General features: G+C 46.4%; 1 protein-coding gene across 4 annotated transcripts in view; it reads right to left on the reverse strand.

The window, feature by feature from the left end:
- The window catches only part of CFAP20DC (CFAP20 domain containing), a 438,163-nt gene that overhangs the window by 74,415 nt on the left and 340,110 nt on the right, over positions 1-23,638 (reverse strand). For all 4 annotated transcript variants that reach the window (XM_075321351.1, XM_075321349.1, XM_075321348.1 and 1 more), the window contains one exon: positions 21,987-22,190. In XM_075321351.1, the coding sequence (XP_075177466.1) occupies positions 21,987-22,190 (204 nt within the window). The remainder of the gene's footprint in view (positions 1-21,986; positions 22,191-23,638) is intronic.

Consider the following 23,638-nt stretch of genomic DNA (forward strand, 5'->3'; position numbering starts at 1 on the left):
GGGAGCTCAAAAACCCGTTTTGAGGGGAGCTTCCCTGTGGATACTGGCCTGGAGGACACAGGAACGGAAAGTAAAACACTTCAGACCATCAGAGGCGAGCAGTACAGACGGTCGCTGAAGGAGAGCTGTCTCTCATAGCTCTCCCAGGACCAGGCACAGTAAGCAGGACCCCAGGGTCCTAGACTGTTAGGTGCTAAAGCCCCATCAGTGAAGCCCGGAGGGCAGAAGATTCCAAGTCCCCTGGCCCAAAGAAAGCCCAAAGGTTAAGCAGCACAATAGAGCCTGGAGCAGCAGATACTCAGGCGGTGCCCAGGACCGGCTCGCGCTGCCTGCCATAAGGGAACAGACAAACAACAATTAGGAAAAGGCTCACTGTGCGGCTCCACGCCACAGAGACGCACATACTTAGCGCAACAAGGAAGGCCTCCAACCCACCTGGCAAGGTGTCATTGCTTCCAGGCGGACCAGACCCTCATTCTCTGGACCAGACTCCCGGGCCTGTAATAACAACTGCCAAGTAAAGGAAACTACAGCCCTGCACTCCAACGTTAAATTACCAAGACTACCACTCTCATCATCACCGGAGCCTGAGCTCTGCCTGTGGAGAGCTGCACCAACCAAGCTGCGCAACCATCTGCCCCAGAGGATACCTCCCGCAGCGTCGGCTCCTATATTAGCTGCAGACCACAGGTGGCGTCACGAATACAAACTCTTCTCCCCTGTAAATATTCCCCTTCGTCCATCTTTATTGACCCCGCCGGGGTCACAGAACCGGGCCTGGCCGCTGTGACATCCCACTTACGCCGGCCCGGTGACTAGTAACCCCCAGACCCCCGTGAGCCCGTCAGCATTATCTGCACAAAATGACTGTTCAAACCAAGCACAGACGCTCTTCCACCCTTGGCATGGCCAAAAAGTTAGGGTGTCAGCTTAGGCAGGCTAGCAAGAGTTAATCTCTTCTGGGATGCTTGCTAGTCTCTTTGATCACATGCTGTGGGGGCGCCAATCACATTCTCTCCCCTCTGGCTGGACTATTTCCTTAATGTCAGCTATAACTTCTCTATACTGGTCTGGTGAGGTGTTGTAATCCAGACTTACTGGCGATCGATGCGCATTACTGTTGTGAGCGGTTGTGGTGTTAACCCTTGCTGTCTTTTTGTACCTTCCTGCTATTGCTTTTCTCCTTAGTCTCTTACTATTTGTTCCTGTGATTTTGCACTATGTCTGAGTTTTGTTTTTTTCCTGTCTGTCTTAATTTGTGTTACCATCACACTTCTGCCACTTCCTTCCCTGGGGTGGGGGGTAACAGATTACTTCTGGTCAGCAGAATAGCCAGGCATGGGACTCAGGCATCTCCACCATTAGAGGTAACCCTGAGGTTAGGAATAACCTAGGTCCTCTAGCGTGATGGACAGCATAGGAACTCCCTATCCCTTGCTATTCTGCAGTCACATTGTGACACCACTGTTTACGATAGGTGATGTCACATCTTACCTCCTCCCTTCCCAATGACCTTTGCATGTGCACATTAGATGCTTCAATGAAAAAGATAGTCAGTCTATTGCTGCTAATCTTTATCTATTGCCCTCTTTTTTGATTGACAGCTCTGCCTTCATAGTCACTAGAGTAGGTTACAGTTTTATTGAAAAACTAGCTGTAGTACCCAGCGTTGCCTGGGATAGTAACTGTCTCTCTGTCTCTCCCAGTCTTTGTCTGTCTCTCTCTTTGTCTGTTTCTTTGCCGTCTGTCTGTTTCCCTGTCTGTCTCTATTTCTCTTTCCCTCTGTCTCTCTATCTTTTTCCCTGCCTGCCTCTTTCCATGTCTGTCTCTTTCCATGTCTGCCTCTTTCCATGTCTGCCTCTTTCCATGTCTGCCTCTTTCCATGTCTGCCTCTTTCCATGTCTGTCTCTTTCCATGTCTGTCTCTTTCCCCGTCTTTCCATGTCTGTCACTTTCCCTGTCTTTCCCTGTCTGTCTCTTTCCCTGTCTTTCCATGTCTGTCACTTTCCCTGTCTGTCTTTTTCCCTGTCTGTCTCTTTGTCTGTGTCTGCCTTTTTGTCTGTCTCTCTGTCTGTGGCTGTCTGTCTGTCTCTCTCTCTTTGTCTGCCTCTTTCCTTGTCTGTTTTTTTTCCCCTGTCTGTCTCTTTCCCTGTATGTCTCTGTCTGTACATGCGACACGCGGATTCCTTTGGACATATACATACATACCCACACACAAACACACACACACACACACACATATATACATACACACACACACACACACATAAACACACACAAATACACACACACATACATAAACACACACACACACACACACACACATACATACACTCAGCTTTATAGATTCGATATAGATGAGAAGGGGCATTGAACTGTTTGTCATTTTATGTTGACAGACTCCATTTAAAGGTTGGTTTTCACTACTATTATATTAATAACGTATCCATAGGATAGGTTATCAATGATAGATCGATGAGGATTAGACACCCATCATCCCCACCATCAGCTGTCGTCAGCTGCACCAGTGGCCAGATGTAAACAGTGTATGGAGTGGAAAATCATCTGTGTCACACCGGTTATTGGTTGCTAATGGCTACTGCAGATTCGCCTCTATTCACTTGAATAGGAGACGATCTGCAAAACCCAAGATCGGACACTAAACTCAGCAGTTCTTTATCCCTTACAGGACCATTTACAGTTTTCCATCTTAGGCCATGTTCACACATTGAATATTTGGTATTTGGTATTCAGTATCTTACATCAGTATTTGTAGCCAAAACCAGGAGTGGGTGATAAATACAGAATTGGTGCCTGTGTGTCTATTATACTTTTCCTCTGATTGTCTTACTCCTGGATTTGGCTACAAATACTGATGTAAGATACTGACTATTAAATACTGAACGTGGCCTTACAGAATTGTAATGTATCTGTAGCACCCCTGGGGTACCAGGTGCCACAAAATGTAACCTGTGGAAACCCAAACCCCAGAATATCTGTGCCAGTCAACACACCAGCACCCTCAGGCCACATACACAACCCCAACACCAGACTGGTAGACTGCATAGCAACAGGTAAAAGGGATGGACACTGATTGGATAGTCGCCACCCAATCTGTAGGGAGAGACCCAGCGAGGGGGAGGGGCGAGTGGTCAGTTGGAGAGTTGGCGGGAAGTAGTGTGGAGGAAGAGGTCGAGGAGCGTAGAGGAGTTGTGAGGAGAGAGAAGGAGTTGAGAGTGGAAGGACAGAAAGAAAGGATAAGACCTGCAGTAACACCGGAGTGCTGTAATAAGAGTTAGGGAGTGTGGAGCAAGGAACAGGGACTCCAGGCACCGTGGGTTTCCTGAGGAAGCATAAGGCTCCAGGGACCGCGGGACGCCTGTGGAAATCTGGAACAAAGGCTCAGAGGACTCAGCACGAGGCGGGGTGCAGACCCTAGGACAGCGGGACATTTTATGGCCAACTGTTAAATCTGCCAGGTGAGGGGATCTCCAGGGTCCCTCACCACCCAAAGAGTCTGAAGCATCAGCAGCAAAGAGGGGACCGGGGACTGAACCCCTTAAATAGTCCAAGCTGCCTGCAATAGGACCAAGACTGACAAGAAGGGACTTCCAAGAAGCTCTAGGTCACGGGAGCCAAGCAATAACAAGTGTGCACGGAGGACAGCCAACCCAGGTCACAGCTGGCACGGAGAACAAAGGGAGCGGGAACACCTGAAACCGGCACCAGCGGGTCCAGGTACCGGCCAGTAAAGGCAAGTTGAAACTGCAATACCGGTGTGGACTGTTTCCTTTTCACCTCTGCATACATAAACTGACTGTCCCCTACCATTGCCCCCTTCACCATTCACTGCTGGGGCCTGTCCCCTGCTTGTGGAGGGCCCAAAAGACCTAAGCTGCATTACTCCATCATCCCCAGCAGAACTCTGCAGCGGCGGCCTCAATAACCTGGCCGCACACCACAAGTGGCATAGTCGAGAACTCTTTTATTTGTTTTCTTTTATTTTTCCATTTTTCACCCCTTTTATTCGGACCGACCCCCAGGGTCCGGAACCGGGTATCGGCCGCGACCACGACTCCCCCTAAGTGTCACACACGCCCGGGACCGAGTAACCCATTGCCCTGGGGTGTCACATATTTGTAAAAATCGGATATTATACTGATGGCCCTTATGGCGTCCGTTTTTTTTTTTCGTACTCTACCGGTTTCTGAGTCAAATTGCAGCATAGTGCAATTTTTTTTTTTCATGTCGAGCACAGCTGAATAAAAAAAATACGTAGATGTGCACCGCATCATTGAATGGGTCCGGGTGCGATCCCTTTACTTATCACATTGCACTCATCCGATTTATACATTCATGTGAGTGAGCCCTTTAAGTAGACAGCACGCTCAAATCCATGCGTGTTTATGGGAAGGTTCTATGGGCAATAGCTATCTATATGCCCGTATTAACAAAAAATGGGAGATTATTGTGAATACGTTTTCCAGTTTGGGGCTCCCTCTTGTGGTCAGTGCTGGCGGTGCAGTTGATTTGTAGAATGAAATCCACACACCTGTAGAGGACTGGCAATCAGGGTCAGATTGGGACTATATAACTGAGTAGTTTTCTCTTGTTACTTGCCGGTGCTACTTCTAGTTGTGTGTCAGGATTAGGTCTGCAATCCGTTAAGGCTCCAGCCAGCCTGTTACCATTTGGGATCCCGCATTTTTTGATCCTCCTCGGTCCCTGAATCATAACAGTAGATACAGATTGGACCAGTGGCAATCTATAAGTATGGCACAGATTGTCAAATGTAATAATCACTGAGTCAATGCAATGATAGTAAGATTCTCAGAACGAATATTGGTGCCACTTTTTTTCAAGTGATCAATAGGGATCAATCCATCCGTTTTTGTCTTGTGCCCTCTATCCATGTTTTTCTCGGATAGAATGTGTAACCATTGTATCTTATGGGTATTTTTCATCAGACTGCAAATAAAAACAGAGTGATTTGAGCATCAAAATCGCCCATTCAGGTCAATGAAGAAACGGACATCACAGACATGGCATCCATGTTGCACCCTAGGGATGTCCAGTTTTTTTTTTACTGATTATTGGGTAGAAGAAGTATAGACACATAGACCAAACATGGATGAAACAATGTAATATCCCCGCACTGATGGTGAAGTTTGGATGGTGTTACTGTGTGGGAGACGGTAATATTTTGTGGACAAAGAATTATACAGTGCCATAAAGTGCACAAATTAAAGTGCCAAATATTGTCTAAAAAGCAATATTACACAGAAACCTCACAACTACAGACAGAATAATTAATATACAGTACTTACGTAGCTGCATTTAACAATGCCTCATCATGAAATAAATACCACCTGTAATATACCACCAGGGGGAGCTAATGCTGTGGAAGGATGTTATGCCTTACAGTGTAGGTCACTAGCAGCCATGCAGCAGTAATGGAGTTGTCAGACACAGAAATAAACAGAGCTGAAGTCAGAAAGCAAGCCGAGGTCAGAAGCCAGAGGGTATCGTCAGGAGCCAGAGGAGAGCCAAGCTGTAGTCAGAGAGCAAGCCGAGGTCAGGAACTGGAAGTACACATGGGAGGGGAGTAGGGAGAGACGGGACAGTAAGGAAGGGAGCAGGTCAGGAAGACAGAGAAGTCAGGTAGGGCAGGAGTGACAGAGGACAGGTGTGATGGTGAGATATTGTTGGTTGTGTATAATTTTATGTAGGTTCGTATTTTAAGCGTGGTGCTCTGTCCATTCTATGTATTATTTGTTCTTTCGGCAGGGTTATAATCCCCTGCAGTGCTTCTGTCCCTAGGTCTGGGAGATTATTCAGTCTGGCTGAGTAGGAGAAGAGACAAGCAGGAAGATTCATCCTCTGGGGGGAGAAGCTGCAGCTACAGGCAGCACCGCAGAGAGCTGTTGAGAAACCCTTATTTCCCTGGAACAGGACTGCTGGAGGACTGTCACTGATTTACAGTCAGGGCCAGAAATATTTGGACAGTGACACAAGTTTTGTTATTTTAGCTGTTTACAAAAACATGTTCAGAAATACAATTATATATATAATATGGGCTGAAAGTGCACACTCCCAGCTGCAATATGAGAGTTTTCACATCCAAATCGGAGAAAGGGTTTAGGAATCATAGCTCTGTAATGCATAGCCTCCTCTTTTTCAAGGGACCAAAAGTAATTGGACAAGGGACTCTAAGGGCTGCAATTAACTCTGAAGGCGCCTCCCTCATTAACCTGTAATCAATGAAGTAGTTAAAAGGTCTGGGCTTGATTACAGGTGTGTGGTTTTGCATTTGGAAGCTGTTGCTGTGACCAGACAACATGCGGTCTAAGGAACTCTCAATTGAGGTGAAGCAGAACATCCTGAGGCTGAAAAAAAAGAAAAAATCCATCAGAGAGATAGCAGACATGCTTGGAGTAGCAAAATCAACAGTCGGGTACATTCTGAGAAAAAAGGAATTGACTGGTGAGCTTGGGAACTCAAAAAGGCCTGGGCGTCCACGGATGACAACAGTGGTGGATGATCGCCGCATACTTTCTTTGGTGAAGAAGAACCCGTTCACAACATCAACTGAAGTCCAGAACACTCTCAGTGAAGTAGGTGTATCTGTCTCTAAGTCAACAGTAAAGAGAAGACTCCATGAAAGTAAATACAAAGGGTTCACATCTAGATGCAAACCATTCATCAATTCCAAAAATAGACAGGCCAGAGTTACATTTGCTGAAAAACACCTCATGAAGCCAGCTCAGTTCTGGAAAAGTATTCTATGGACAGATGAGACAAAGATCAACCTGTACCAGAATGATGGGAAGAAAAAAGTTTGGAGAAGAAAGGAAACGGCACATGATCCAAGGCACACCACATCCTCTGTAAAACATGGTGGAGGCAACGTGATGGCATGGGCATGCATGGCTTTCAATGGCACTGGGTCACTTGTGTTTATTGATGACATAACAGCAGACAAGAGTAGCCGGATGAATTCTGAAGTGTACCGGGATATACTTTCAGCCCAGATTCAGCCAAATGCCGCAAAGTTGATCGGACGGCGCTTCATAATACAGATGGACAATGACCCCAAGCATACAACCAAAGCTACCCAGGAGTTCATGAGTGCAAAAAAGTGGAACATTCTGCAATGGCCAAGTCAATCACCAGATCTTAACCCAATTGAGCATGCATTTCACTTGCTCAAATCCAGACTTAAGACGGAAAGACCCACAAACAAGCAAGACCTGAAGGCTGCGGCTGTAAAGGCCTGGCAAAACATTAAGAAGGAGGAAACCCAGCGTTTGGTGATGTCCATGGGTTCCAGACTTAAGGCAGTGATTGCCTCCAAAGGATTCGCAACAAAATATTGAAAATAAAAATATTTTGTTTGTGTTTGGTTTATTTGTCCAATTACTTTTGACCTCCTAAAATGTGGAGTGTTTGTAAAGAAATGTGTACAATTCCTACAATTTCTATCAGATATTTTTGTTCAAACCTTCAAATTAAACGTTACAATCTGCACTTGAATTCTGTTGTAGAGGTTTCATTTCAAATCCAATGTGGTGGCATGCAGAGCCCAACTCGCGAAAATTGTGTCACTGTCCAAATATTTCTGGACCTAACTGTATCCTCTGTGGGAGAAGCTGAGGCTCCCCAGAGAGACCTGGACATTTTTCGCTTACTGGACTGTATCCGTGTTCCTGGACTATTTTACCCTCTGTGCGGTGGATTATTTTATGGACCTTCTGACATGTTTGGAATAAATGTTCTTTGGATTGTTCACTCCTCTCTCGCTCTGTTGATTGTGTGATATCAGAAAAGGACCCCGTGACCACAAGGAACGGAGTATAGGGTAGTGGGCAGGATTAGAGAAACAAAATATCAGAGGTGAACGCTGCAGAGGAGGAACTATCGCTGGCAGCGTGCGGAGGGAAGCCGTTCCCAGATAAGGGCAGCGTGACCCCAGGACGAGGCCTGATGGAACAGGAGAAATGCAACTAGTAAACACAAACAAAAGCTCTGTACAGCAGAGTCATAAGAGGATCGATCGTGACACCACCATTCAATGCTCATTTGCAATTTACTGCTTCTTAAAATTTGCATCCATTCTTGAAATATTGACACTTATTCTTTTGTCTACATCTCGTTGCCTTGGAGACCGACCACCACTGTTGTCAAAGCTTGAAAACACTGCGCTGAAGCTGGCCTGGATTAGAAAGTAACAACATGCACCTGTGCTTCTGGAGAAAGTAACAACATGCACCTGTGATCCTGGAGAAAGTAACAACATGCACCTGTCCTCCTGGAGAAAGTAACAACATGCACCTGTGCGCCTGGAGAAAGTAACAACATGCACCTGTCCTCCTGGAGAAAGTAACAACATGCACCTGTGCTCCTGGAGAAAGTAACAACATGCACCTGTGATCCTGGAGATAGTAACAACATGCACCTGTGCTCCTGGAGAAAGTAACAACATGCACCTGTGCTCCTGGAGAAAGTAACAACATGCACCTGTGATCCTGGAGAAAGTAACAACATGCACCTGTGCTCCTGGAGAAAGTAACAACATGCACCTGTGCTCCTGGAGAAAGTAACAACATGCACATGTGCTCCTGGAGAAAGTAACAACATGCACCTGTGCTCCTGGAGAAAGTAACAACATGCACCTGTGCTCCTGGAGAAAGTAACAACATGCTCCTGTGCTCCTGGAGAAAGTAACAACATGCTCCTGTGATCCTGGAGAAAGTAACAACATGCACCTGTGCTCCTGGAGAAAGTAACAACATGCACCTGTGCTCCTGGAGAAAGTAACAACATGCTCCTGTGCTCCTGGAGAAAGTAACAACATGCACCTGTGCTCCTGGAGAAAGTAACAACATGCACCTGTGCTCCTGGAGAAAGTAACAACATGCACCTGTGCTCCTGGAGAAAGTAACAACATGCACCTGTGCTCCTGGAGAAAGTAACAACATGCACCTGTGCTCCTGGAGAAAGTAACAACATGCACCTGTGGTCCTGGAGAAAGTAACAACATGCACCTGTGCTCCTGGAGAAAGTAACAACATGCACCTGTGCTCCTGGAGAAAGTAACAACATGCACCTGTGCTCCTGGAGAAAGTAACAACATGCACCTGTACTCCTGGAGAAAGTAACAACATGCACCTGTGCTCCTGGAGAAAGGAACAACATGCACCTGTGCTCCTGGGGAAAGTAACAACATGCACCTGTGCTCCTGGAGAAAGTAACAACATGCACCTGTGCTCCTGGAGAAAGGAACAACATGCACCTGTGCTCCTGGGGAAAGTAACAACATGCACCTGTGCTCCTGGGGAAAGTAACAACATGCACCTGTGCTCCTGGGGAAAGTAACAACATGCACCTGTGCTCCTGGGGAAAGTAACAACATGCACCTGTGCTCCTGGGGAAAGTAACAACATGCACCTGTGCTCCTGGAGAAAGTAACAACATGCACCTGTGCTCCTGGAGAAAGTAACAACATGCGCCTGTGCTCCTGGAGAAAGTAACAATATGCACCTGTGCTCCTGGAGAAAGTAACAACATGCACCTGTGATCCTGGAGAAAGTAACAACATGCACCTGTGCTCCTGGAGAAAGTAACAACATGCACCTGTGCTCCTGGAGAAAGTAACAACATGCACATGTGCTCCTGGAGAAAGTAACAACATGCACCTGTGCTCCTGGAGAAAGTAACAACATGCACCTGTGCTCCTGGAGAAAGTAACAACATGCTCCTGTGCTCCTGGAGAAAGTAACAACATGCTCCTGTGATCCTGGAGAAAGTAACAACATGCACCTGTGCTCCTGGAGAAAGTAACAACATGCACCTGTGCTCCTGGAGAAAGTAACAACATGCTCCTGTGCTCCTGGAGAAAGTAACAACATGCACCTGTGCTCCTGGAGAAAGTAACAACATGCACCTGTGCTCCTGGAGAAAGTAACAACATGCACCTGTGCTCCTGGAGAAAGTAACAACATGCACCTGTGCTCCTGGAGAAAGTAACAACATGCACCTGTGCTCCTGGAGAAAGTAACAACATGCACCTGTGGTCCTGGAGAAAGTAACAACATGCACCTGTGCTCCTGGAGAAAGTAACAACATGCACCTGTGCTCCTGGAGAAAGTAACAACATGCACCTGTGCTCCTGGAGAAAGTAACAACATGCACCTGTACTCCTGGAGAAAGTAACAACATGCACCTGTGCTCCTGGAGAAAGGAACAACATGCACCTGTGCTCCTGGGGAAAGTAACAACATGCACCTGTGCTCCTGGAGAAAGTAACAACATGCACCTGTGCTCCTGGAGAAAGGAACAACATGCACCTGTGCTCCTGGGGAAAGTAACAACATGCACCTGTGCTCCTGGGGAAAGTAACAACATGCACCTGTGCTCCTGGGGAAAGTAACAACATGCACCTGTGCTCCTGGGGAAAGTAACAACATGCACCTGTGCTCCTGGGGAAAGTAACAACATGCACCTGTGCTCCTGGAGAAAGTAACAACATGCACCTGTGCTCCTGGAGAAAGTAACAACATGCGCCTGTGCTCCTGGACAGATTCAAAACAATGCTTATGTTCTCATTGAAAAAAAAGCTTGTAAGTACTATGCATTCCTGGAAGAGGTGGTCGGTCTCCTAGGCAATAAACTGTAAATAAAAGTGTTAATAGCTCAAAAACGAGTGAAAATTTTAACGAGAAGTAGATTGAAAAATTGCTTGTATTTACGAGTGCAAGCACTAGCCGACAATATGCATTGATGAATATGGGAATAAGCCTTTAAGGCCAATTTTGGGATCGGTAAGTTGGTGCCCCAGTTAGGGACTAGTATGTAGGAGTACTCTGTTTTTTGCTGACATGTCACAAGCTTGTTAGGGATATAAAAATGCTTGAAATAGAATATTTATGCTGTGTTCTTTAAACCAGTGATTTACTATGTATTGCAGGGGCCAAGCGGACGGTCAGGAGGACAGCATACAAAATCAATGAGTAAGAGCTCTTATCCACATAATATAACATTAATGTCATAGAAGCAGCTGTAATTTATTGCCAGCGCTGTCACTGCCCTTCCTAAAGTAACTTTCTAATGGTTCCATCAATCTGAATGTAAATGCACTTGTATGAATAGAAGCCCGCGCCTACTGGGGGAATCATCAGAGTCCTCCATGTTCCTCCACTGCTGCCTAATGATGCCTCGCTACCTGCCGCAGCTCGTAATGAGCCAGCAGTTTATCAGCATCTGTAGCTTTATCGCTAAGGTTTAGAAAAATTTTCATTAGTAAATTCTGTATCAGTCCAGAAATTCAGCCTTGTAATCCAGACGTCTGGAATCCAGCACATTGAGAAGCACGAGGACGAGCTGACATAATTTGTATTTGGTCGCCACTTAAAGGGTTATTTGGTGGATTATTGTTGGATGGTGCTTGCAAAAACAAGCACTTTTGCAATTTACTGTTTACTAAAATTTGCAGCCGTTCTTGAGATATTAACACTTTTCTTTTGTTTACGGCTCGTTGGCGAGGAGACCGACCACCGCTGCTGTGTAGCTAGTCATCACTCTGCTGAATGTGCCTGGGATTAGGAGGTAACTGTCACAGGTGTGTCACGGCCTGATGTGATCTCCGGGGGATCTGGGATCAGAAGGTCATAGCGCATTGTAGATCGAAGTTTCCACTCTCCATTTACCCTGGGTTGGGTCATATTTAATTCCATGCTGTACTGGAGGGGTTAAGGTCCATTTCTATCCTGCAGTGATCTAACAAGTAGTTGTAACCTCAGCTGCAGCCACTGCCTTTTGCTATAAATATCCACTCCTCACTCCTCCCTATGCCGGCTATAGCTCATATCTCTGCTGTCCACTTGGAAGAAACCAGTCTCTGGAGAAAGCTGAGGTGTCCTTTCAGTTGCAGCTGAGAAGTTCCTGCCAGAGTTTAATTTGTTGTGTCTTTCTTCTCCGTTTGTCTTTACTTCCTCGTGTTTGTCTTATGGCAGTAGTGTGACTAGCATCTCGCTGGCCTGCACTAGTGCATGTGACGTTGCATGGGGGGAAGGACCCGTCTAGGAATGTTAGGGAGTGCAAAGATCAGCCTGAGGTGACTGTTAGGAGGTGACCCCGCTCCCCTCTCCCTAGTGCAGTTTATTATGTATACCCTGTGTGTTGCAGTGCTCACTAGGAGTTCCCTTATACCTGCTGGAGCCCCAGTAGTCACTATGTGACAGTGACAGCTCATTCCAGAGATCATGGCTAGATTCAAAACTATGCTTACAAGCGCAATAGAAAAGAGCTGGAAAGCAGCGTGTGGGTTCTGCTGTCTGGCAACGGTGGTCGGTCCCCAAAGCAACAAGCTATAAACAAGAGAAAAGTGTTTAGAATGGCTAAACGTTTTAGTAAGCAGTCAGAGAAGCCGGGGTCAGAAAACAGGAGAACACGTCAGGACACAGGGAGTAAGCAGAAACCAGCCAAGTCACAGGCCGAGGGTCAGAATTCCAGGAGAGAACCTATTAGATTCAGGGAGCAGACAGAGACGTGGTCAGGTAACGGTCTGAGGTCAGAAGCCAGGAGGTAGCGACAAGAACAGGGAGTGGGCAGAGAGGTGGTCAGGTAACAGTCCGAGATCAGAAGCAAGGAGGAAACGACAAGAACAGGGAATGGGCAGAGAGAAGTCAAACAATGGTCCGGGGTGAAGAAACTAGATCTGAACACAAGCACAAACACAAGCCATGAGCACAACTGCAGAACCAGAGAGTACAACTGGCGAGGTTCTGGGAGAGTATGCTCAGTAATGAAACAGAGCAATTACCAGGAAGGTGGAGCACCTGAGTAATCAGCACCTCTTAGAACCTGCATGGAATCCTGCGCTGTCAATCAACCTGTCAGCTAGGGCTCAAAGAAACACAGCGGAGCATCTCCAAATGCATAATGCTCTGCACAGAGGAATAATGTCACTGCCGGCTCCGTAACTCAGGAAGATGCAGGTTTACAAGATCGGAGGACCTTCATTTGGGCCATCCTGTGCTCTAAACAACCCAGCAAGTCCATAGTCACCATGGAACACTTTATTTCTCGAGTAGTCGTGCTAGAGAATAAGTGATTTTGTCACGTATCTGTGTTCTTTTGTGTGGCATGAGTGTCCATTTATGAGTCAAACTCCCCAATACGAGTCTATGGGCGCATGAAAAAGTCGGACAGCTCACTGATGGGTTCCCAGTTGCCTCCTAGTGTTGTCTTTTTTTCACTGACTGTTTGCTAGGAGAAAATTCAGAAACTACCATCATTTTTTGTTGACATAGGAGAAAAACTGATGGGAAGGTATGTGCACAAAATCTTTTTCTGCCTGGATTCCACCTATAAAAGCAGTAAAAGTGCCGCAAAAAATGAGCATAGTGCACAGCAACGACAAAAAAACCCATCACTGTGAACGTTCCGTCTTAAACGCAGAAGGTACAGGGAAAAGACGGCCGCCAGATTTTTCCTAAGGTGTTTTAGCCTTGGAAAAGTCAGCATCTTAAAGACGTCTTGAGCACATACCAAGACACCGGTAGTAAGTACTAACATCTGATCCACGTCGCTGGTGAAACGCGGTCACGTCACAACTTTATACGGACTCTGCTCTAAACTTCATTACTTCTGATTTTTTTTAATACCCAGCTGAAGTGTTTCGCTCTCCGTCTGCTCGGCCCACGCAGGTATTTTATTACCCGTTCAGTCATTTTTGAGATGTAGAGGGATAAAACAACACACTCGTAAAAACCATAAATTATTCTGTTAAATGTTCCATAAAATCTGCAATGAATTTGGCCTAAATTTCTCCGGGGAGATAACGACATGAAACTTTACAAAACCCGTTCTTTCCACCAAACCACGTATGTCAGGTTTTCCCTACTTATATAATACTAATCATGTGAGAAAAATACCGATCTGTGAAATATCAGCGCAGATTGATCGTCTGATTTTTTTATGTTTAAATCATGTTTTTATGTTAAAATTTATTTTTTATTTAATTTTTGGTAACATTAGAAATCTTGTCATTTACACACTGGTCACTGGGGCTCTTGTAGACTCCTGCCCTGAGGAAGCTGAGATGTGCGACGCGAAACGTGCGTTGGATGGGTTTCTTTGATTTGTGGGATGCATTAGCGACACTCTTTTAATAATGGGTAAGCGATTGATTTAAGGCTTGATATATTATTGCACTTTATAACCTATTTATTAGAGCCTGACCTATATACCCATGTTTTTGATAGCTATATGAGCGTGCTTCTCTGTCCCACACATCTTTGGGTGTTTCCCCCTTCATAGCACTATTTTAATCTGTATAACACTATTTCATAATATGTGATTTTTTTGCAATTTTTGTATGAATAAAACTCTGTATTTTGCCTTGTAAAAACTCCTGTCTTTTTCTGGTTCTCACATGTACATTAGCAGCAATAGACTGACTATCTTTAAAGCATCTAATGTGCGTGTGAAAAAGTGATTAGGGAGGGAAGAGGTGAGATGTGAGATCACCTATTGTAAACATTGGTGTCACAATGTGACTGCAGGTTAGCGAAGGACAGAAGGCTCATATGCTGTCCCTCATGCTATGGGACCCTAGCCTATTCCTAACATCAGGGTTACCTCTAATGCTGGAGATACGGGAGTCCTGTGCTCCTGAGCAGAACTACTTTGATTCTCCTCTCCCACCAGGAAAGAATGGGGCAGGACAAAGATAAAAGCACAGATTGAGACAGACAAGGGAAAACCAAAACTCTGTCACACTGCACACACACATAGGAATATACAATGAGAGACTCAGGAGAAAAGCAAGAGCAAGAAGGTAGCAACAAAAGGAAAACAAGGGTTAACACAACACCTACAAGTACAACAATCACCAGAATGACTAAATCTAATCTGTTAACCCCTCCCACCTACAAGCAAGGAAGGGGCAAGAGTGTGAAGGTTACACATATAAAGACAGACAATGGAAAATCAAAACTCAGACACACTGCAAACTCACATGAACAAACAGTAAGAAACTAGGGAAAAAGCAAGAGCAGGAAGGCAGCAACAAAAGGACAACAAGGGTTAACACCACAACCGCTCACAGCAACAAAGAACTGCAACCACCAGTAAGTCACAACATCTCACCAGACCGGTATAGAGAAGCTATAGCTGGCATTAATGGAAAAGTCCAGCCAGCATATATAGGAAGGGAATGAACGGGATTGGCTCCCCCACATCATGTGATCAAAGAGACTAACAAGCAGCCCAGCAGAGATTAACTCTTGCTAGCCTGCCTAAGTCTGCGGGTCGACACCTTCGTCTGCCTGTATTGATCAAAGCCCTCAGAGAAGTTCGCAGGCAGAGAGCCACAATCTGTAGTTTCCCCAGATCCTGATGCTGCCCTAACAGTTGCCTGTTATATCTCCTTGACACAGGTGGATCCTGTGTTTTTATCAGTGAATATAGATAAGTGTTACCTGTCATTAGGCCTTTGATGATAATGAAATATCTGAAAAATATTCTGAAAAGATCAGGAAGTCTGAATCTAAAATAACCCCGGTGGCCAGTGTGAAAATTGCAAGATATATAGATATATTTGGATATATATATATATGTATATATATATATGTATATATATATATATATATATATATATATATATATATATATATATATATATAAAAAATTACATTAAACAGAAAAATATTATAATCTCTGTAATTGGAAGTTTGCAGAAACAAAAAGCTTTTGTACCTTTTTGGACTACCCAGAATGATAAAGCGTGGGGGCGTCGGCAGGATTTAGGACACGGAGCCGCGTCCAACCTTGGCCCCTCATTTGTCCCGTTTCTGGGGTTTTGCTTTATAAATTTGGCTTCTTTGTAGTTTCTCAAAGAAAATAAACAACTCATCTTTCATGTTACATATTTTTCATCTAATAAGGTTTTCACTTATAGATTTTTTCAGATCTCGCTGATCAAAGTCTGATCGTTAGGATTCATCCGCCAGGACCCCATTGATGTTGAGACATGCAGAAAAGTAGCCATGCGCGCCGTCCTCCTGTGAGCGGGCCGGGGGGGGGGGGCATATTTTGTATGGGCAGTGATAATGACGAATCATTAATCCTATGTTTGCGTGCATGTGTAGTGAACAGTTTTCTTCATGTATAATTCCTTTTTATGTTTTATTGCGCCAAATGTTCAGTATGTCATGAAGGTCATGGTCTATGGTGACCATTGATGATGGCTGCAATGTGCAGCTACATTGGCATTGAGCCCCAACGTTGTTTGGGGGGTCAGTTTGGCGCTGTACATACTAATTTGGGGACAAAATGAAGTCTGGACCTGTGCCGGTGGAGTGTGCACATTGGGAATCTAGTTAACATCCTCCCGTGTGTGTATAGAGAGATGTAAGATGTGACGGGGTCTGGATGGATCAGACAAGTGAAGCGGCGGTGCAAGGAGACACTTGGGACAACTGTGTATCGGTGGTGAGCTGCCATCACCCAACGGTCTGGCCAGTGAGAGATACAAAGTGTCATGATCGTCTCCCTGCTTTTTTGAGACCAGTGACAGCCTTAGGACTGGAGCCTCCCATCTCAGGTTTCCTTTCCTTTGGTATCTCATAAGTTAATTTCAGATTTGTTGCCAGTAGCTGTGGCAGGGCAGGTCATCTGTTGTTGCTTTGAGCCCTCACCCATTTAGGTTAAATACTGGAGCCTTACCAGCAGTCGTTACTACTGTTTGAATCAATTCTACTCTGGCCAGCCTGGTGGAAGGAGCTGCTGAGGTTTTCTCCTGTGCTCATTCACCTGCTACTTTAGAGTTCGACTTCTTCTGAGAAGTTCGGTGTTTTGTATCCTTCTGTTTATTCCCCTCGTCTGTCTTTCCTTTCCCTCCATGTTTATTAGTATAGTGGTGAGTCTAGTGTACTCATCAGCCTACTAGCTAGGCAGGGTGAGTTTAGGGCCAGCTGAGGATCCAAGGTATGCTGCTCGCCAACAGGTTGAAATAACCTGTATTGGGACGTTAGGGAGCTCAGGAGTCAGTTTGAGGTGAGTGCAGGAGGTGCCCCCTCACCCCTCTCCCCTCTCCCTAGCGGCATGGACCACCGTTGTATCGTGACCATTGTGTTTCCCATTTTTTGTGAATTTTTTTTGGTAGTGCGTCAGCTGCCCGTTGGTCTGATCGCATGTGTCACGAGTTATATACGGACATCTTCTACTTCGTGCGTCATATATAACGGGACAGGAGCTTAGGACCTGACAACTAACTAGCTAGCAGACTGGAGACTGACTGACTAACTATAGGCCTTGCACAGGCACCTCCGCAAATGGGAGGGTGCCTTAAATACATAGTGCTTCTCAGCCAAAGGATAAGATGTATTTCCTGGAAATAGCATGCCGTCTGTTTAATAGGAGGGCTGGTGCGTGTGCGTGCCCTAAGCAAACTCCAGGGAAACCTGGGCTGCGTGCACGGGCCCTGGGAGGGGAAGGAGGCAGTAGAACACGTGGATGGCCGGGGGAGTACGGAGGAGGACTCGACCCGGCTCCGGCGGTGATTAAGTCGGTGTCCCAGTAGGGACACCGGCGTTACAAACACGTATTCGATTTGTATCTCTTTTACACGGGATCACTTCACTCTGTACTTCATCTGAGATTTACACGGTCAACTAAACCACTCTACCTTATTCCGTCAAACTTCAACTTACTCAGTCACTCGCACATCACGCAGAACAATCTTTCATGATATTTAGTGTCACATGTCTACCGCCCAACATCACTTATCACCTTTATGAACGGAGTGAAGAAATGGCATTATTTTGCCACAAAAGTATATGTAAAACTAGTAAAACAATAATATATGGTAGATTGCCCAATGTGATACACAGGCTCCGAAAGAAAAAATATTGTGTACATATGTAGGGGAGCTTAAGATTCCTCACTGTCTGTTATATGACAATTACTGGTGGATTAGCACAAAGTCAGGGATCTTTTTGAAGACTGAGGCTTGGATGTAGTATCAAAACGAGCGGCCGAGTATTATAGTCTTGCATAGATGCTCATTGTTGTTGGCGCTCGGCTCTAACATTGGGTCAGGCCAGGTCACCACCATCAGGGGCCTCTACGCCAAAGGACAAAAGTCTTAACTACCGTAGTTATCGCCTGCTTATGTATAAGGAAGGAAAATTGGGTTGTAACACCCAGCAGGCCCTCAATCAGCCCCGTTTCCATACGCACTGGTAATTGGCAGGTAGTGTTGTAAATGTCACTGCTGAACATTAGCGATAACATATTTGAATAAGTAAATGAGGACCGCGTGGACCGGTGAGGATTTTTACAGCTGACGATAAACTCTGCCGTGTTTATTTGTACTCGAGCAATAAACAAAAAACAAAAATGATTTGCACAATGCAAAAAAACACCGAGATTAAAAGTGTTCCTACACCCACACGCCAAAGAAAAATACGAAGCACTTATCGGAGTTCATACTGAGTTATCTGCTCCGCGTGCCTCGCAGCTGTCATCTTTTGTCACGATGTAAAATCCGTACATTTCTATTTTAACTTAAAATAGATAATTGCATTTGGTGGGAGATTTAGAAAAACCCCGCGTTCTGTGCAGAGGTTACACACATTGAGGCTAACGAGGGAAATAAAAAAAACAACAAAAACAATAAAGTGAGAATTTGTGGAGCTCCAAACTGAACGCGAGAAATAAGAAACGTGGTGACGGCACAGAGCTCGATTACAAAGCGGCGGAGGAACTGCTCCTCTTCTCGAGGATCCACAACAGCACCTCCAAAAGGAAAAATTTACCCTAAGCCCATAATGGCAGCAAGGATGAACTGTGCAACCTTTCTTGGACTATCCTCGATGTTTGAAAACTAGCTGCTGGCTGAAACCACACCAAAAAGTGGGTGGCCTGGACTGATCCTTAGGGGTACTTTGCACGTTGCGACATCGCACCTGCGATCTCGTCGGGGTCACATCGAAAGTGACGTACATCCGGCAACGGTAACGACGTCGCAACGTGTAAAGCCTAGGAGAGAAGATGAACGAGCGTGAAACAGTCAAAAATCGGTGATCTGTGTCACGTCATTCATCTCCATAATTTCGCTGCAGCGACAGGTACGATATTATTTCTCGTTCCTGCGGCAGCACACATCGCTGTGTGTGAAGCCGCAGGAGCAAGGAAGATCTCCTTACCTGCGTACCACCTGCAATGAGGAAGGAAGAAGGTGGGAGGGATGTTTACGTCCTGCTCATCTCCGCTTCTATTCCCTGCCTGCCGTGTGAGCGACGTCGCAGGGCAGGTGAGTGCATGTGAAGCTGCCGTAGTGATAATGTTCGCTACGGCTGCTATCACAAGATATCGCATGTACGACGGGGGCGGGGACTATCGCGCTCGGCATCGCTAGCATCGGCTAGCGATGTCGCAGCATGCAAAGTACTCCTAAGGGCAAGGAATAAAGATCCTTCTATTTGGTAACGATGAAGCAGTTGACCATGTCTCCTCACACCTAGCACTCACTCCTCTGTGCTCCGGGCATGTGCAGGAGCTCCGATTCCTTTCAATGGTCCCATCAGCCCCTGCCTGGTCTATCAGGATCATAGGTAACTGACATCCCAAAGATTTCTCCTATTTTAGCCAATACTTTTTTTTACCCCTTAATGTGACAATTCTGGAATATTTTTCTTTATTGGAATGTTTCCTCTGTAATTCCTTTTGGAAGTGCATGATTAAATTCACAACTAGGTATTACCATCCCCATTTGTCAATAGGGTTTATTCCTAAATATTTCTACACTCTTTGCACTAATTGTACAGTGTCAGTGTTTGTAAGCACAAGAACCATTGATAATGGGAATTTTAACAGCCAGAGAGAAGTTTCTGGGACAGAAGAGTAACTAGTAATGAGCAGGCACTACCATGCTCGGGTGCTCAGTACTCGTAACTAGTGATGAGCGGGCACTACCATGCTCGGGTGCTCAGTACTGGTAACTAGTGATGAGCGGGCACTACCATGCTCGGGTGCTCAGTACTGGTAACTAGTGATGAGCGAGCACTACCATGCTCGGGTGCTCAGTACTGGTAACTAGTGATGAGCGGGCACTACCATGCTCGGGTGCTCAGTACTGGTAACTAGTGATGAGCGGGCACTACCATGCTCGGGTGCTCAGTACTGGTAACTAGTGATGAGCGGGCACTACCATGCTCCGGAGCTCAGTACTGGTAACTAGTGATGAGCGGGCACTACCATGCTCGGGTGCTCAGTACTGGTAACTAGTGATGAGCGGGCACTACCATGCTCGGGTGCTCAGTACTCGTAACTAGTGATGAGCAGGCACTACCATGCTCAGGTGCTCTGTACTAGTAACTAGTGATGAGTGGGCACTACCATGCTCAGGTGCTCAGTACTGGTAACTAGTGATGAGCGGGCACTACCATGCTCAGGTGCTCAGTACTCGTAACTAGTGATGAGCGGGCACTACCATGCTCGGGTGCTCAGTACTCGTAACTAGTGATGAGCGGGCACTACCATGCTCGGGTGCTCTGTACTGGTAACTAGTGATGAGCGGGCACTACCATGCTCGGGTGCTCTGTACTGGTAACTAGTGATGAGCGGGCACTACCATGCTCGGGTGCTCAGTACTCGTAACTAGTGATGAGCGGGCACTACCATGCTCGGGTGCTCCGTACTCGTAACTAGTGATGAGCGGGCACTACCATGCTCGGGTGCTCAGTACTCGTAACTAGTGATAAGCGGGCACTACCATGCTCGGGTGCTCAGTACTCGTAACTAGTGATGAGCGGGCACTACCATGCTCGGGTGCTCAGTACTGGTAACCAGTGATGAGCAGGCACTACCATGCTCGGGTGCTCAGTACTGGTAACTAGTGATGAGTGACCACTACCATGCTCAGGTGCTTGGTACTGGTAACTAGTGATGAGCGGGCACTACCATGCTCGGGTGCTCAGTACTTGTAACTAGTGATGAGCGGGCACTACCATGCTCAGGTGCTCTGTACTCGTAAAAAGTGATGAGTGAGCACTACCATGCTCAGGTGCTCAGTACTCGTAACTAGTGATGAGTGGGCACTACCATGCTCGGGTGCTCAGTACTGGTAACTAGTGATGAGTGGGCACTACCTTACTCGGGTGCTCAGTACTGGTAACTAGTGATGAGCGGGCACTACCATGCTCGGGTGCTCAGTACTGGTTACTAGTGATGAGCGGGCACTACCATGCTCGGGTGCTCAGTACTCGTAACTAGTGATGAGCGGGCACTACCATGCTCGGGTGCTCTGTACTGGTAACTAGTGATGAGCGAGCACTACCATGCTCGGGTGCTCTGTACTGGTAACTAGTGATGAGCGGGCACTACCATGCTCGGGTGCTCTGTACTGGTAACTAGTGATGAGCGAGCACTACCATGCTCGGGTGCTCTGTACTGGTAACTAGTGATGAGCGGGCACTACCATGCTCGGGTGCTCTGTACTGGTAACTAGTGATGAGCGGGCACTACCATGCTCGGGTGCTCAGTACTGGTAACTAGTGATGAGTGGGCACTACCATGCTCGGGTGCTCTGTACTGGTAACTAGTGATGAGCGGGCACTACCATGCTCGGGTGCTCAGTACTGGTAACTAGTGATGAGCGAGCACTACCATGCTCGGGTGCTCTGTACTGGTAACTAGTGATGAGCGGGCACTACCATGCTCGGGTGCTCTGTACTGGTAACTAGTGATGAGCGGGCACTACCATGCTCGGGTGCTCAGTACTGGTAACTAGTGATGAGTGGGCACTACCATGCTCGGGTGCTCTGTACTGGTAACTAGTGATGAGTGGGCACTACCATGCTCGGGTGCTCTGTACTGGTTACTAGTGATGAGCGGGCACTACCATGCTCTATAAGTGAATAAGTCCCATAGATATAATCTGCCCTGGTAAAATGCTATGATCCAGACTAGAACGTCACTTACTTGTGGGCGACAGTAGTTCCAGGTGGTGGTGTCATCGCTGCTGGTGCTCATGCTGACATTGCAGTGGTCAATCTGAGACTGGCTCAGCCCATGCGGAGCCCCCTCATCCTCCATCTCCTCTTTCTGCTGCCTCGTCAGACTGGCCAGCATCTGCATTTCAGAGGCGCTTAGCCGGTTTTCTTGGTAACTTCTCCAGTTATATGCCTGTGAAGTGAGACAATAGGTTACATCTGTCCAGAAATGACATCCTGGTGTGAGATCCGCTGATCCTCCGCCTCCTGTAGTAGAACTCATTTGCATGACTTTTTCCCAGGGAGCATTGCCTGGCCTGGAAGTCTTCATATGCTTATTGGTGGTCTCAGAAGCAGAAACTACAGATTTGTATATGCGCACTTTACTTTAGTGTTAGTTTTATAAAAGTACGTAATTGTGCAGTCGCCCAAAGGTCCCACCACTGATAACAGATGAGGACCTTTCAGCAACTGAAGACCGGTAGTAGGAAATAAATCATTCAGTTAGTAATGGGTGATGTATGATCCCTGGTGGTCCCACTGCTCGGAGCGGTGGTGGTGCATGCGCACTCCTCCATTCAGCGTGGAGACCGTCATAGCGCCGATTCTTAATTCATGTAATCAGATGGTCACATAGTCCCTGTATGGAGTGTCCATGTCTACGGGTGACTATCGCTCCATGCAAACTTCTCTGGAAAGGGGGCTTGGGACCCTCAGTCTAGTGATTGCTGGGGGTCCGTACCCAGGAATCAGAATTTATCCCCGATCCTGTGGATTGTGTTTTTTTTTGTGTTCCACTTTATTTTCCGGATAAGCTTTACCAGATCTTTGCTCCATGAGAATTCCTTAAGTGATCTGATTGATGATGCCACACTAAGACATTATTTTAAGCAGGAGGACAATATCAATAATGTACGGGGACCGAACGATCGGCAATTTTCCGTTTTTCATTTTCAGTTTTTCCCTCCCTTTCTTCCAAGAGCCATAGCTTTTTTGATTTGTCCATCAATATGGCCATTTGAGGGATTGTTTTTTGAGGGACGAGTTGCACTTTTGAATGAACCTATTCATTCTGCCCCATATTGTTGTCACAGGGCGAAACACAGGACCGGGACACCTAAGCTGATCCTCTGACTGGGGTACCCTTCGCTGTCACACAGAGGTACACTAGATGGTAGCAAGGTCTGAGTCACCAGCGTGTCCCTGACTCCTGTCCTAGCCCGGATGTAATTCCCCTCTCCCACATCCACGCAAGGGGTGAACAAGGGACAGTAAACACAAACCCACAACCAGACACGGACAGGGAAACTCATACACACGGCAACCACACACAAAGAACCACTAAAAGTGCACAAGGGGAAACAACATAAAAGGGGGGAAGAAATCAGACTGCTGGGAAACTTCCACACCGCACAACCAGCACACCACAAACTGCTGCAGCCAACAAAGCAAAACAGAGAGAAGGTTTCTCCAGCTCCTTGATCATACAGAATGAGTTAAATCATAAAGACTTAACCAGTTAACAGGCATGGGTGGATCATCGATCAAATCAGCCGATGTCAGGAGAAACCTGCGGGCGCACCACATGAGTCCGTATTAAAGGGACAGACATAACCTATGACATACTGATACGTCATAGGT

The sequence above is a fragment of the Anomaloglossus baeobatrachus genome, chromosome 8 (assembly GCF_048569485.1).
Source record: "Anomaloglossus baeobatrachus isolate aAnoBae1 chromosome 8, aAnoBae1.hap1, whole genome shotgun sequence".
Lineage (NCBI taxonomy): Eukaryota > Metazoa > Chordata > Amphibia > Anura > Aromobatidae > Anomaloglossus > Anomaloglossus baeobatrachus.